Source organism: Cavia porcellus, unplaced genomic scaffold (genome assembly GCF_034190915.1).
Source record: "Cavia porcellus strain 051 isolate PalLab524CR breed Dunkin Hartley unplaced genomic scaffold, mCavPor4.1 scaffold_25, whole genome shotgun sequence".
NCBI classification, from domain to species: domain Eukaryota; kingdom Metazoa; phylum Chordata; class Mammalia; order Rodentia; family Caviidae; genus Cavia; species Cavia porcellus.
Genome location: NW_026947508.1, coordinates 15,566,182 through 15,582,192, shown reverse-complemented (window position 1 = coordinate 15,582,192; position 16,011 = coordinate 15,566,182). Strand labels below are relative to the sequence as shown.

The 16,011-nt window shown below is 36.7% G+C and overlaps 1 protein-coding gene across 12 annotated transcripts in view; it reads left to right on the top strand.

The window, feature by feature from the left end:
• The window catches only part of Hp1bp3 (heterochromatin protein 1 binding protein 3), a 37,766-nt gene that overhangs the window by 13,879 nt on the left and 7,876 nt on the right, over positions 1 to 16,011 (top strand). For 11 of the 12 annotated variants that reach the window (XM_063235697.1, XM_063235695.1, XM_063235692.1 and 8 more), the window contains 5 exons: positions 312 to 471; positions 2,964 to 3,107; positions 5,513 to 5,593; positions 7,146 to 7,300; positions 12,387 to 12,477. In XM_063235697.1, coding sequence (XP_063091767.1) covers positions 312 to 471; positions 2,964 to 3,107; positions 5,513 to 5,593; positions 7,146 to 7,300; positions 12,387 to 12,477 — 631 coding nt within the window. The remainder of the gene's footprint in view (positions 1 to 311; positions 472 to 2,963; positions 3,108 to 5,512; positions 5,594 to 7,145; positions 7,301 to 12,386; positions 12,478 to 16,011) is intronic. The other variant, XM_063235696.1, reaches the window with a different exon arrangement.

Genomic DNA, 16,011 nt, shown 5'->3' with positions numbered 1-16,011 from the left:
GTTAAGGTCTGGAATTTTTGGTGACTAGCCTATATTTTTAAATTTTTTAATGCACCTGAATGGAGCACCATTGTTACTTACAATACAATTTATATAATGCTGTATGACTTACAATACTACTAATATAGTCTCATAATTTTTACATATGTCATATCTTATAAAGGGGTTGATAGAACTTGTATAGTTATAGATGACTAAGATTATATCCTTGGATATCAAACCCAAAAATGCAGAACCCACATTTATAGAGAGCTAGTAGTACCACTTTCAGGAAAATTTATTTTGCGTAACAACAGTTGTTTGTTTTAAAGGGAGAAAGATCAGTCTAAGGAAAAGGAGAAGAAAGTGAAAAAAACGATACCTTCTTGGGCTACTCTTTCTGCCAGCCAGCTAGCCAGGGCCCAGAAACAAACAACGATGGCTTCCTCACCACGTCCCAAGATGGATGCAATTCTAACTGAGGCTATTAAGGCAAGTTTGTATTTCAGCCAATCATCTTAGATTTATTATGTTCATCTTTTGCTTGTTTGAAAATGGCATTCTCTGTCTAGATACCAGAAAACTTGCATTGCTTCCTAAAGGAAATTTAAAAGGAGCCATGTGAGGAACCTGTTTTTCTAATCCAATGATTCTTTTTTAAAAATTCATATTCACTCTAAATAGTTTTTCATTTTTATTGGTACATTTGTAATACATAATGATTAATTTCGTCGTGGGGAATCAGTACATGCATATAACAACATAATTGTTTTTACTTCCCCTTCCCTTTCCTCCCTTCTCCTTCTTCCCAGCCTCCACTCTCAATCCCTTTCCCATTTGCAAAAGGTCTAGCTGCCTGTTTCCTACTGTCTGTTGACTCAGTTAACTGATTACAGAGTTTTTGTTTGAAAGCTGAAATACCTAGTTCACAATAAAAGATAAAGACTCCGCTGTAGTTCAATGCAAGACTCTACTCAGTACAGGGGGTGGAAGTTGGACATAATGGTGTGCATTTGTAATCTAAGCTGCTGGAAAGGCTGAGTCCAGGGATTTCAAGCTAGCCTGGGCAGCACAGGGAAAAAATAAAAAAGCAAACAAACAAAAAACCAATGGATTTGGTGCCACAGTATTATAATTCCACACTTTAGGGAAGTGAGACAAAAAGATCACAAGTTTGATCCCAGCCTGGGCACTTTAGCAAGATGTCTAAATTTTAAAAATGGATGGGAAATGTAGCTCAATGTGAAACTTGGGTTCCATTCCCCAGGACTACAAAAAGCAAACTAGCAAACTTTGTCTAGATAGCTTGACTATAATGAGATCTTTATTCTTTTATTATATTGTCTTTTTTTTTTTTTTTGTACCAGGGATCAAACCCACGACCTCGTGCTTGCCAGGCAAGTGCTTGTGCCACTGAGCTAAACCCCCAGCAAGATCTTTATTCTTTTTATAACCTCTCCTCGAGGATTTTTTATGATCACTCAGCCTAGATTTGAAGGAGCAGGATTATAGTGAACACGAAGAAGGGACTAAAATTTTAAAATACTAAGAGAAAAACTTAGAGCAGAGAAAATTTGCCCTGTGTTGAATCATGACTGTATTTGAACAGATCATATAATTATAAAATACAATAATGTTCCATCAGTATGAACAAATTATGATTTTCAGATCACTGATACAGTTTTTTATGTAAAAAAGGAGTCCTGATGTCTGTTTCTATTTCATTATCAGTTTGCTTGAGCAAAGGATTTCTTGATTCTTGTTTGGTTTATGTTTCTCAGAATCAGAAATTTCAGTATGTTGTTAATAGCTTGGAGATCTTTAGTTGTGTTAGGTGATCTGTATTAACATAACTTGTTTCATGTTGTACATTCTTTACTAGTCCATCTGCCTATGAGACTGTATTTCCTTGTCAGAATATGTTGAGTAACATAAGAGTGAGTAAGCATGTTCAGTTTATAAACAGTAGCAACCCAAAAGGGATGGACTAGCAGATGTTACTTCTGTGTGCTTCAAAATTTAAAACATTTGAAAAAAATTAAGCGTTTGCTGTATTTGTAGCATAATGAAATACTTAATTCTTCTCTGACCATTAGAAAGATAGAGATCAGGCACCTAAGGTGAAAGTGGAAGAGACTGTAAATTTCAGTAGAATATCTTACTGCTTAAAACTCCCCTTAAAACTTTGCCATTTATAAACACAGTTTTATGGCATTTGTTTAGATTTATTTATGCTTCCTTTCTACTGATACTCATATTCTACAGAGAAATATTAGTCCTAGTGCAACAAAATTCATTCCTTGAAATGGATCAGACCTGTAATCCTCCAAGTAACAGAAATGTTTTGCTTTCCTCATTTTAATGCAGAAGATCTATCTTCTAAATACAACCAAATTAAAATCAAGAGGAATTCTTGGTTAACACACAGAATGTTAATGTATTTGAAAATTCTAAATTTATTATAGAAATGTTACTTGTTGTTTTACTTCTTATTTTTCTTAGTACATGTTTGCAGTACATAGTACTTACATTCATTGTAGGAGGTTGGTACATGTACTTAACATATTTTAAGGCTTTTTGTATCCCCCTTTCCTGTCCTCCCTCCCAGTGCCTTCCATGTCCTGGCCTCTTCCCTTTTGCAAAAGTCCTGTGTCCCTATTTCCAATTATCTTTTATTTTGCTTTGTTTATCCTTTTAGTTTCTCACATAAGAGAAACCATTCAGTTTTTAAGCTTGTGTATCTGATTTATTTCACCTAAAATTACACTCTCAGAGTGCATCTTTTCCTACAAGCAACTCAAATTTCTCTTTTATAGCAAAGTACTGTTCCACTGTGTAGAAATATTTTATAATTATGTATTTTTCACCTCCATTTTGAACTGATGTTATCTAAAATACTATTATCAAGTTCACTTTGAAAATACTTTGAAAATGTGGCAAGTTCTCAATAAAATAATTGTGTTACGGTTTTTATAATTTTGTAGGCATGCTTCCAGAAGAGTGGTGCATCAGTGGTTGCTATTCGAAAATATATAATCCATAAGTATCCTTCTTTGGAGTTGGAGAGAAGGGGTTATCTCCTTAAACAAGCACTAAAAAGAGAATTAAATAGAGGGGTCATCAAACAGGTAATATTCATTATTGGAATTAAGGTTACCTCCCACCGAGGGTGAGCTAGGTGCAGAGGATGTGCCTAGTATTTTTGCTTAAGTATTATACCCAGCACTGGGTAGAAGAAACAGAAATAAGATTATTTTGAGTATCACCTATACTGTCTATATTTTAAACATTTAGGCTCTTTTGTGTCTAAAATAATTTATACAATTTTGAAATACTTATGCATAGCCTAATTTTATAATTAAACTATGTTTCAAAGGGCCAGGGATTTAGCTCAGTGGCATAAGCACCTGCCTGGCAAGCGCCAGGTCATGAGTTGGATCCCCAGCACCAAAAAAAACTATGTTTCAAAACACTGGTACCAATCCTCTTCTTACCTAACCACTTAGAGAACAGAAGACAAAAGATTGTGATACTTTTATTGTACTCTTACTTGGCTTGTGAAATTTATTTGTTTTTTGGTGCTAGGGGTCAAACCCAGGGCCTCATGCATACTAAGCAAGTACTGTACCCCTAGACCTTAGTTGGAATTTCTTAGGGAGTTGCATGTACCAAAATTCAAGTACTGAAAATGAGAAGCAGGGTTAAGGAGTCCAACTATTATAGTAGTAAAAGTGCTTTAAAAAAAAAAAAAACTTATTTGGGTCCGGGAATTTAGTTCAGTGGTGTAAGTGCCTGCCTGTCAAGTGCAAGGCTTTGAGTTCGATCCCCATTACCACCACCAAAAAAACAAAAAATTGCTCCCATCATATGTTTGTTAGTCTTAAAGCCTAACTAAAGACTAAGTTTTTTACTTGCCTTGTAAATAAGCTCACCTTGGCCAGATGTGGTACAACACGCTAGTAAGCCCAGCTGCTTGGGAAACTGAGACAACAGGATTGCAAGTTTGAGACCCAAAGTAATTTAGTGAGATGGTACCTCAAAAGAGCCAAATGTATTGACTCACCTGTACATCTGTAATCCCATCTTGGGAGGCTGAGGCAGGAGGATCACAGGTTGCGGAAACGCTAGAGAACAAGACTAGTCACAAAATAAATAGGGCCAGGGATGTAGCTAAGTAATCCATCGTCCCTGGATTGATTCCTGATATCACAAAAAAAGGAAAAGAAAAGAAGTTGACCTTAAGTGATTAGTTTCTATACCTGTAAGAGAAGCACTGGAAAAGCCTAAGTGAATTGAGATTAGTACTAGAACCATTAGTGATTTCAGGCATTACCTTTGTTACCTTGCGTACCATAATTCATCAGTGTTACTTAGAATCATGGAAGTCTAGGAATTGAGCTGTAGCTCAGTATAGAGTACTTACCTAAGCATAGGCCTTAGTTTCAGTTCCCAGCATTGTCCCCCACCCCAGTCATACAAGTCTAAAGCTAGAATGCCTTACCTACCCTGTTCGGAGACCCAGATGACAATAACTACCAAAGTATCGTGATACTGACAGAGATGGTTTTAAGTACCTTGTTCACCACATTTCCAGAGTTCTGTTGACCTTTTCTATACTTTCCTGCACAATTTGATAAATTCTGTGCCTCTTAGACATTTATACTCAGTAAATCCCTTGCAAATATGTATTGTTTTACATGTGTCGTATGATTATGGAGCCATTGGTCAGCAGAACAAATTGTTGCTGTGTGGAGTTTACAGCCTAAACTTTCTCAAAAGATAGATATTTAAATAGCCTTTAAAATGATGATTGATAAAAGGTCTTACTCAATATAATCATTAAATGCAAAAAGCCATCTTTATAAATGTATGTCAGCACAAGTTCATATTTTTCTTTATGAAAATTTAGTTTCTGGCCTTCTGTAGATGAACCTTCACTTTGATGCATAAACAGCAGTTAATATACTAAAAGCTAAATTGATAACTAGGTGATGCTAAGGTATGATAAATTGGTTATGATGAATCAGCTTTAAAATTGTATGAAAGTGCTTCACAGACTGGAAATACATGGTAAGATTTATATACGAATCATCACGTGTGTTGTCTTTTTTTGTTTTTTGTTACCAGGAATCGAACTCATGATTTCATGTTTGCCAAGTAGGCACTTATGCCACTGAGCTAAACCCCTGGTCCCTTATCTTAACAAATTATAAGATGACTTTTTGCACAGAAGGAATAATTTGTCATTGATAAACTAGTGGAAGCAGTATGACTAGAGTCAAGGAACTCTTTTTCGGAAAGAGCGAGGAATTTTCTTATTTACTCTAAGGAATTTTTTTTTTTTCTTCTTTCTTTGAGATAGTTTTTTTTTTTCTTTTTCCTTTTTATCGGTACCGGGGATCGAACCCACGACTGCCTACTTGCAAGGCAGGCGCTTATGCCGCTGAGCTAAATCCCCAGCCCCAATTCTTTTAGTCTAATGTAAAGTTAAAAATTTGAATACAGGAATAATTTTAAATAAAACTTAATTTAGGTAAAAGGAAAAGGTGCATCTGGAAGCTTCGTTGTGGTCCAGAAAGCAAGTAAAACATCTCAGAAATCCAGAAACAGAAAGGTAAGAACTATACCAGAGTTTGAACACTGAAATACTACTACTGTGAAAGGTAACAGCATTTGTTAAGTTTTACTGTGTGATTGCCACTATGCAAAGTGCAGCCTTTATACACTAAGGTCTATAGAGGATGCAAGTAATTTGCCCTGCTAGTGTGTAGAATAGCCAGGTTGCAAACCCATAAACTCCAGCCCAGTGAAGTCCATGGTCTTAAATGCTTTATATTGAATTACTGGCAGCTATATGACTTTTTGTTTTTGGTAAAATGTCTTTTAAATTAGAGGGAGTATGTTAAGTACAGTTTTATCCCATAGTAGGTATAGAAACATCTTCAGAGCCAATCTTATGTCTCTGTAAATATTAGTTTCCCCTTCTCCAAGACATAATAAATTTCATTTATGTAAAGTTTTCCACAGTAGTAAACTGCAGTGCCTGCTTATTCATATGTGTTTTTTTAAGTGTCTCACTACCATGTGTAGTCTGTCCTTGAAGTCATTAAATTAAGCTCAGGCTGGCTTTGAACTCATGATGGCTGTCTCCCTGCCTCAGCCTCCCAAGTGCTGGGATTACAGGCATGTGCCATCATGACCAATTTTCCAATATTTTAAATCTTTGTGTATTATTTTCTGATGCTATACATCATTCTTTATTAATGAAGGCTAAGAATGAATTAACACCTTTAAAGGCTATTCTTGTTTTGTTTTTGGTTTTTTTTGTTGTTGTTGTCTTTTTTGAGATAGGGCTTCACTGTGCAGTTCAGGCTGGTCTTGAGCTCACTTTGTAGCCTAGGCTGGTCTGGAATTTGCAATGATCCTCCTGCCTCAGCCTCCTGAGTGCTGGGATTACGAGTGTGCACCACCACGCCCAGCTTAAATTCTCTTTCCCCGTTCTTTCTTTCTTTCTTTCTTTTGTTTTTTTGTACTGGGAATTGAACTGAGGACCTCACCCTTGTCCAGCAGGTGCTTGTGCCACTGAGCTAAATCCCCAGCCCCCATTAAAATCTATTCTGTGTATGTATTTTTTTTTAATTGGTACTGGGGATCGAACTCATGACCGCGTGCTTGCAAGGCAGGCGCTTATGCCGCTGAGCTAAACCCCTAGCCCCTATATGTGTTGTTTTGTTTTTGTTTTGCCTTTTTCCTTTTTACAGTACCAGGGATCAAACTCACGACTGCCTGCTTGCAAGGCAGGTGCTTATGCCGCTGAACTAAATCCTCATCCCCTTATATGTGTATTTTTAACTTGCTCAGTCTGAAGTTTTTATCTGAAAGAAGTTATCATACAACTCACACCTAGTCCACTATGATATCTTTTGTTTGTTTTATTTTTGGTGGTGTTGGGAATTGAACTAAGGACTCAGCTATACTAGGCAAGAACTCTACCACTGAGCTATGTGCCCAGCCTGGTATGATGTATTTAATATGGAAAAAAAGTAAATTATTCACTTGCTAGTTGACTTCGTAGTCAGCTAAGGAGACCTTTATTATACATAGAAACATATGGACTGGAAGCTTTATAATTGGTAGTGACCATAACTTTTGCTGTTACATTTCAGAAGAGGAGCTCTGCAGTGGATCCAGAACCACAAGTGAAACTGGAGGATATCCTCCCACTGGCCTTTACTCGCCTTTGTGAACCTAAAGAAGCTTCCTATAGTCTTATCAGGAAATACGTGTTTCAGTATTACCCTAAGCTTAGGGTGGACATCAGGTATTAGCCATTCACCTAGGTTTTAAAATACGATGTGTTAGTTCCTTAGCCCATTTTTAATTAAATGAAACCTTTATTTTGGCCCCATTATGTTTTACTTTTCCTATCATATGAAAGTTTTTAAAAACCAAACATCATAATTCTTTGGTGTGTTCTTTAATAAAGTATAGTTGACCTGTGGTGATTAATCATTAAATTGTCACATTGGCTTAGAATGTGGATTCATGGCAGATATTAATTTGTTTAAATTCACAATTTGTAAAGTGAGTTTTGATTATGTTTGTGGAATATCTTTGTTGTGATGACCTTTGGAGAGCTGCATTTAATCCAGAGTTCTTTCTGCAAAAGATTATTTAATGTACATTGTCTTGATACAGTTTAGTGCTGATAATATTTATTTTATCACTTACGTCTATAGTTATGTTTCACCTGAGAAGTAACATTAAGTTTTGAGAGTGTTTGTTTGCACTACTGGGAGTTGAAACGAGTGGGTGCTGATCTATATCCCCAGCCTATTTACTTAGAGACAGGTGTCACTAAATTGCCCAGGTTAGCTTTACCTTTCCTCCCTCAGCCTCCTAAGTAGATGGGATTACAAGCACATACTACCATATTCAGCTCCCATAGCATTCTTGAGAGTATCCAGTTAAAGAGTTAGTGAAATATTGTAAAAGAAATGGAAATCATAAAAGCAATTTTGAAATTAGTTCTTGTCCCTTAAATATGATGGTAGGGGTAATATACAACTATATACCAGAAAGTAGAAATAGATGTTTTAGCTCTATTTACTTTTTGGTGACTATAGACCCTATGTTAATTGAGGCTTGCCTTGAATTTACTAACCCTGGGCTGTCCTCCTGCGTCAACCTCTCCAAATCCTGGGATTATAGGCATGTATCACTAAGCTCAGCTAAACTTTGCCTTTCAGTAATTAATTTATCAATTCAAAGATACCAATGGCACTTGCCTTGCAAGCAGGTGGTCATGAGTTTGATCCCGGTACCGATAAAAAGATTAAAAAACAAAAACAAAAACAAAGCTACCAATGAACCTGAAGACCTTTTGTGACTTTTTTTAATGGTAACATTTTCCTTTGAAACCCCCCCTAATCAGCCATACTTACTTCACAGATCACATGTACTGTCATACATGCATTTAATGTGAAAATGCAGTCATACTTGCTTGGCCAAACAAAAGAGCAAGAAAAAGGAGGGTTTTTTCCCCTAGGCAGGCACTTAATGCCGCTGAGCTAAACCCTCGGCCCCTAGAAAAGGAGTTTTTAAAGAGTAATTTGTCAGGCTGGTCACATGCCTGTAATTGCAGTACTCGGGAGGCTGAGCCAGGAGGATTGCTGCAAGTTCAAGGAAAGCCTGGGCTACAAAGTGAGTTCAGGCCCAGCCTAACTGCATAGTGAGACTGTCTCAAAAAGGACTACAAAAGAAAAAAAAGAATTGTTAGGATCAGTGGTAAATGACCTGCTTAGCATAGTGAGGTCCTGAGTTCAATTTATAACACCCCAAAAGTAAAGCACTCTTAAAAAAAAAACACTTAAAAACATATAATGAATTGTCTATACTTGTTACGTATAATTTCTTCCTCCTGTTTTCTCAGAAGCCTGCTTTATCCCCCTGCTTTGCCTGAACTACGTTTTCCTTCCCACATCAGAATGACGTACATATTGCACATTTCAGTGATAAACTCGTAGTTCTTGTTGCCTTCACCAGCATTTGGCACACTGGACTCCCCTGTACGTGATACATTTTCACTTCCCTTCCAGGATACTGTGCCTTTCTGATGCCTTACTCCAACCTTATTGCCCTCTGTTACCAGCTTCCTTAGGATTTCTGTTTCAACTCTTTAATATAAAGGTACCTTCTCTGTTGCAGTTTAGGCCTCTTGTATTTTCTCTCCATACCCATTTGATAATTCTTTCCACTTGTAAAGGTTTTAAATGCCACTTATGTACATGTGTAAATTCAAAGATATATAAATCTAAGCCATCCTTTTTCTTTGACTCAGTGATGTATACATAGATAGATATTTCATCAGTGTCACCACTAGGTTGTCAACATGTCTAAATTGAATTCTTGATTATTATTCCCATCCTCAAAAAGTACTGTACCTCTACCCTAGTGAATGGGAACATCATCTTTCTAGTTGCTAAAATTAAAAATTCTGTCTTTGTGTTGATGTCCTTTCACGTATGTACATCTAATCTGTAAACAATTACTTTAGCCCTGTTTTCAAAATGTATAGAAAAAAGATAAAATGTACAAAATGCTGAAAGAAAAACAAACTTGAAAAACTGCCAACCATTTCCTCCTGAAATGAAAGCAAGATAAGGACTTTTCCAGACAAACAAAAATCTAAGGGATTTCATCACTCTAAACATGCCATACAAAAACGTTAAACTGAAGTGAAAGAACACTAACAAACCATACCTTTATCCTATTATTCAATGGGCACATAGGTCATTTTCAAAATTTGTCTATTAAGAATTATGCTGGGGCTGGGGATTTAGCTCAGCAGCATAAGCGCCTGCCTTGCAAACAGGCAGTTGTGAGTTCGATCCCTGGTACTGATAAAAACGAAAAAGACCAAAAAAAAAAAAAAAAAAAAAGAATTATGCTGCCTAGGTATGTATATATATCACTGTAATATGATTTCTTTAACTCAGGAAAATATCTAGAAGAGGCATAGCTGGATCTAATGGGATTGCTATTTTAAGTTTTTGAAGCGTCTATATTGATTTCTGTACTAGTTTACATTCCCACCAACAATGTGTAAGGTTCCTTTTTCTCCTGTAACCATGCCAGAATTTATTATTTGATTTCTTGGTTATAGCCATTCTTTCTGGAGTAAGATGGAATCTTGAAATTGTTTTAATTTGTATTTCTTTAATGGTCAAGTGTTGAATGTACTTATTGGTCATTTATACTTCTGAGAAGTGTCCATTCATTTCACTTTCTCACTTCTATTTTTTTTTTTTTTTTTTTACTGGTGAGTCTAATTTTTTGAGTTCTTTATATACTCGAAATAATACTCCTCTAACCAGTCATTTGCAAAATTGTTTCCCATTCTGTATATTGTCTCTTTATTTTATTAGTTGTTTCCTTTGCTGTGCAAAAGGTTTTCAACTTGATATAATCCCCGTTTGTTATATTTATGGCTAGATGTCCCCCCAAAGCTTCATACAAGGCAGAGGAGCTTTTCAGAGGTAGCTGATTCTAGAGTGTGTGGCACTGAAATCAACGGTGTATGATTATTAATCAGCCCACAGATTGGTTTGACATAGTTATAGCTAGGATTAATGATATGAGTGCTATGCCATCCCTAGGGTAGGTATCCTGCATAAAATATAAGGGACAGAAAGAGAGTTAATATGCCTTTATTGCCTGCCTGCTTGCTGTATACTATTTTTCCTCTGCAATTTCTCTCTGCCATGCTATCCTGCCTTGGAGCCAATGACTTACAGACTAACACTGCTACAAACTATGAGACAAAATAAACATTTCCTCCTTTAACTTTGGGGGATAAAAAGATGTATTGTTAAGCAGACCTGCAGGCTATCACCTCTGCTTCTATTACTTTCTTCCATTTTACCATCTCTCATCTCTCATGGATCACCTGTATTAGAATAGTAACCTCCTGCTTTTTTATGCTCCCCTTTATTATGTTGTTAACATCACAATGCTAATGAGACTTTGTTAAACTCTTTTTTTTTTTTGTCTTTTTTGTCTTTTTTGTCTTTTTTTGTCTTTTTCCTTTTTAACGGTACTAGGGATCAAACTCACAGTTGCCTGCTTGCAAGGCAGGCACTTATGCTGCTGAGCTAAATCCCCAGCCCCTGACTTTATTAAACTCTTAAGATCATATCATCTTTATATTCACATCCCAGCCCTCTCACAGTTAAAGCCAGAGTGTTTAAAATAGCTTACAAGGCACTGCACGTCTGTTTCTTAACCCCTCACTAACCTCGGAGCTTTTACCTTGCTGAACCTCTTCCACACATACATACCACTTTGCTGATTCCTTTACCTCAAATTTGTACTCTAATATCAGCATAGGCTTACCTTGATTGCTTTATTATTACTATTTTGGTTTATAAACAGAAAGTTATTTCTCACAGTTCTGGAGATTAGATGTTTGAGATCAGGATGCCAGCCTGGTTTGGTTCTGACTGCCTTGTATCTTCCTATGGTGGAAAGAGTACTTCTACCAGATGGCAAACCTTTTAGAGCGTTCAGTGATTATTAACAGCTGGCTGTGGCACACATGCCAAAGGTTTGCCACCAGTGAGTTTTTTTTTTTTAACCCCTTTTTTAATTCCCTAGTGGAGATTAAACCCAGGGCCTCGCACATGCTAGCCACAAACTGTACCCCCCTGAGCTCCATCCATGTCCTTTATTTTGAGACAGAGTGCTGCTAAGTGGCGCAGACTGACCTTGAACTCGCAATTGTTCTGTCTCAGCTTCCCTGAGTAACTGGGATTGCAGGCATCTGCAACTGTGCCTGTCCTTTACTACTTCTTAAAGGTTCAATTTTGGAAGCTCTCAAACATACACCAAAAATCATACATAACCACCCTACTAACATCAATCCTGACAAAATAATTTTTTAACATATAATATCCAGTCCATGTTCAGATATACTCATTTGTCCAGAATCAGACTTGTACATTGTTTTTTTTTTTTTCTCAAGTCAGTGTTCTGACTGACACCTTACATTTGATTGATATGATCAACCAAATCTCCCTCCAGCTTGGATAACATAGACCATGTATGTCCGTTCTTTAGTTACACAGTCCAGTCATTGTGGTCCAGGGTTTTTTTAGTACCCTGGCAGTTTAAAAACTGTTTTTGTATGTGATGATTTGTTGTCTTTGCTTGGAAAAATAAAAGGAATGCCCCTTACTAAAGATGTCAGCAATTTGGTATTTTTTTTAATTTTAATAAACTATAGGTTTATTGTAACAGGTGCCAGAACTTTAGATCAGGGAGTAAGTTGGATCTGTTTCTTTATATTTTTCTTTCATTCTTACATTTATTTATCACTTTTTCCCCCCCTTTTCTGTTTTTCTCTGCAGGCCTCAGCTGTTGAAGAATGCTCTGCAGAGAGCAGTAGAGAGAGGCCAGTTAGAACAAATAACTGGCAAAGGTGCATCTGGGACATTCCAGGTTAGAGGCCAAAACTTTGTAGACAAGTAATTCTCAAAATTTTGGGTTTCAGGACCTGCTTTATAATCTGAAAACTTATTGAGTACCCCAAAATGTTTTTGTTGGAGATACCTGTCAATATATACTGTATTAGAAATTAAAACATAAGTTTTTAATACTGATTCATTTAAAATAACAAAAACTCATAACATGTTTGCATGAACAATACATTGTTCATGAAAAATAACTTCCTCAAAAAATGTTTTTGTTGAGAAGCACTTTTGTGTTTTTTGCAAATGTCTTTAAAAGAAGCCAGCTAACCACTTGCAAAATATTTTGAGTGTGAAGAAAATCTTGAACAAAAATGTGGTTAGAAAAAGATAACTTTAAGATAATTTTCAGGTACTTAGATAGTATTCTTTGATACTATACCAAATGGTAGATAGGTTTTTAACTGCTTTACCGAGGTATTATTTACAAATTATAGGGGCTGGGGATTTAGCTCAGCGGCATAAGCTCCTGCCTTGCAAGCAGGCAGTCATGGGTTCGATCCCTGGTACCGATAAAAAGGAAAAAGACAAAAAAAAAAAAAAAAAATTATAAGATACACTTAATCTGAGTTAAAATTTATAATAGTTATATTTTAGTGTTACAATTATATAACTGTTACCACAGTTCAATTTTATGACATTTCCTTTGTCTAAAAAGATCCCTTTTGCCAAATAGGGTTGTGCATACCTGCAATCCTAGCTCCTTAGGATCCCAAGACAGAAAGATAGTAGGTTCCCACCAGCCTGGTAGCTTAGCAAGGCTTGTCTAAAAATGAAAGGGCTCAGGATGTAGTTCTGCTCAGGGGCTAGAGTGGTTACCTAGCATGGGTAGGAGATTGGGTTTGATCCCAAGCACCAGTGGGGAGTCACTCATCAGATAACATGACTTGGAAAGATTTTCTTCTATTCTGAGACTTTTTTCCCCCTTTCATAGATTTATTAAGGGAATGATGAGTTACTGTTTCTTTTTTTTTTTCTCTAGATTTTATTGGTCCATTTTAGATACCCATGACGATTTCATTTGTCATAGAGAATTTGTACCTGTACATGATATAACTTGTTTCTTTTCCCCATTCCCCTCCTCCCTTCCCATTTACAAAGGCTTTATTTCTATCTTTTCCTTTTTTTTTTTTTTTTCACTTTTCCATTCTTTCACCACCCCTGTCATTCTTCTCCCCATTTGAACATTTTTTTCCTATTTCACAATATTTAGTATACATTTCGGTCCTTATTTATACTTTCAATTTCTCACACCAGAGAATGTGGTATTTACACAAGTGTCCAACTTATTTCACTCAAGAGTGTGGTCTCAAGATGCATCCATTTACCTAGACATGTTTTGAGCTTATCCTTCTTTATGGCACAGTAGAACTCCATTGTACAAAAGAATCCACATCTTTATCCATGCACAAATTAATGTGCTGTTTCCAAAGATTTGGCTGTTACAAACTGTACTGCTATAAACATGGGTGTGCATGTATCATGGTGGTATGATGCTTTTAATTCTTTCAGGAAGATACCAAGAAGGGAAATAGCTGAGTCAAATGGAACCTTAGTCCTAGGTCTTTGAGGAATCACCACACTGATGTCCACAGTGGTTGCTCCAGTGTACACTCCTACCTACAGTGGAGAATGGTTTCTTTCCCCCACTCCCCCACCAGTATTTCTTGATAGTAGCCATTCTTCCTGGAGTCAGGTGGAGTCGGTGTTGTTTTAATTTGCATCTTTCAAATGACCAGTAGTGTTGAACATTTTTCATATATAAACTTGCTGTTTGTACTCTTCATCTGATAAGTATACAGTCATCTCAGATGCCCATTTTTGGATTGAATCTTTAAATTTTGGAGGTTTGATTTTTTTTTTTTTTTTGGAGTTTTATATATTTTAGATAGTAGTTGTTTGAGGAACAGTTGGCAAAAATTTCTTCCCAAACTGTGGATTGTGTATCTCTCTCTTTCTCTTTCTCTCTCTCTCTCTCCCTCTCTTTCCCTCCCTCCTTCTCTCCCTCTCCCTCCCTCTCTCCCTCCCCTCTCCCCCTATCTCTCCCTCTCTCTCCCTCCCTTTCTCTCCCTTTCTTTCCCTCTCTCTCCCCTCTCTTCCTCTCTCTCTCCCTCTTTCTCCCCCTCTGTTCCTCTCCCTCTCCCCCTTCCTCTTCCTCTCCCCCCTCCTTGGGCTCACTGTATCCCAGGCTGGTCTTGAACTTGCAACAGTCCTCCTGTGTCAGCTTTCCAAGTGCTGGGATTACAGACATGTGCCATCACACCTGGCTTGAAGTCTTTCTTTTTAATCAGCTTTTTATTTTTATTTTTATTTTTATTTATTTATTTATTTATTTATTTATTTTTTGTCTTTTTCCTTTTTATCGGTACCAGGGATCGAACTCACGACTGCCTGCTTGCAAGGCAGGCGCTTATGCTGCTGAGCTAAATCCCCAGCCCCTTAATCAGCTTTTTAAAATTATGGTGTCACTGATCTGCTACCTGACTTGATGCCACAAAAATGCACTCATATGTTTTAAGAGTTTTATTAATTCCTTTAAGTTTTGTAGTTTTAACCTGTGCTGTATACTGAGTTTTGTTTATAACATGAAGTAAGGCTAGACTGTAATTCATCTTTTTACATGTAGGTATCTGTAGTTTCCTAGCACCCTTTATCTCTTCCTCATTGAATTCACACCTTGTAGCACATCAGTTTACTATAAAAAGGATTTATTTTTGGATTGTTCTGTGGTCTATATGGAAATCCCTAAAATGTTAGCACACCACATTGTCTTGATGACTTTATCTTTATAGCGGGCTTTGAAATTTGACATTATTGTCCTCTTTTCAAAGAGTGTTTAGACTTTTTTTTTTTGTCTTTTTCCTTTTTATCGGTATCAGGGATCGAACTCCCGACTGCCTGCTTGCAAGGCAAGTGCTTATGCCACTGAGCTAAATCCCCAGCCCCTAGACTATTTTCAGTCTTGGGTGTTTGTTTTAAATCTTAAGTCCCATATATTGGGGGTGTGTTGGGATTTTAGTAGAAATGCATTGAATCTGTAGGTCAGTTTGGAGAAAACTATTATCATTTACTTTGGTTTTTTTGGTGGGGTGGTGGTTACTGGGTATCGACCTCAGAACCTCATGCTTGCCAGCCAGGTGCTGTGCTGCTGAGCTATATTCCAGCTCTGTTTTGTACTCCTTGTCAAGTTTTTCTATCCATGAATATCCAACATCTCATTTATGCAATTTCTTAGTGTTTTGTAGTTTTCAGTCTACAGATACTGAATTTCTTCTCTTAATTTAATCCTATGTTATTCTGCATACTGTAATGAATGGAATTGGTTTCTTATTTTCATCTTCATATTCTGCTAACTTGTAGAAACACAAGTTTGATTTGTCCATTCTTGTATTCTGTGACTTGTTTTGTTTTGTTTTGTGACAGTGTCTCACTATATAGTTCATACTGGCTTTGAACTCATTGGGGAATCCAGACTAGTCTCAGACTTGACGCAATCCTCCTGCCT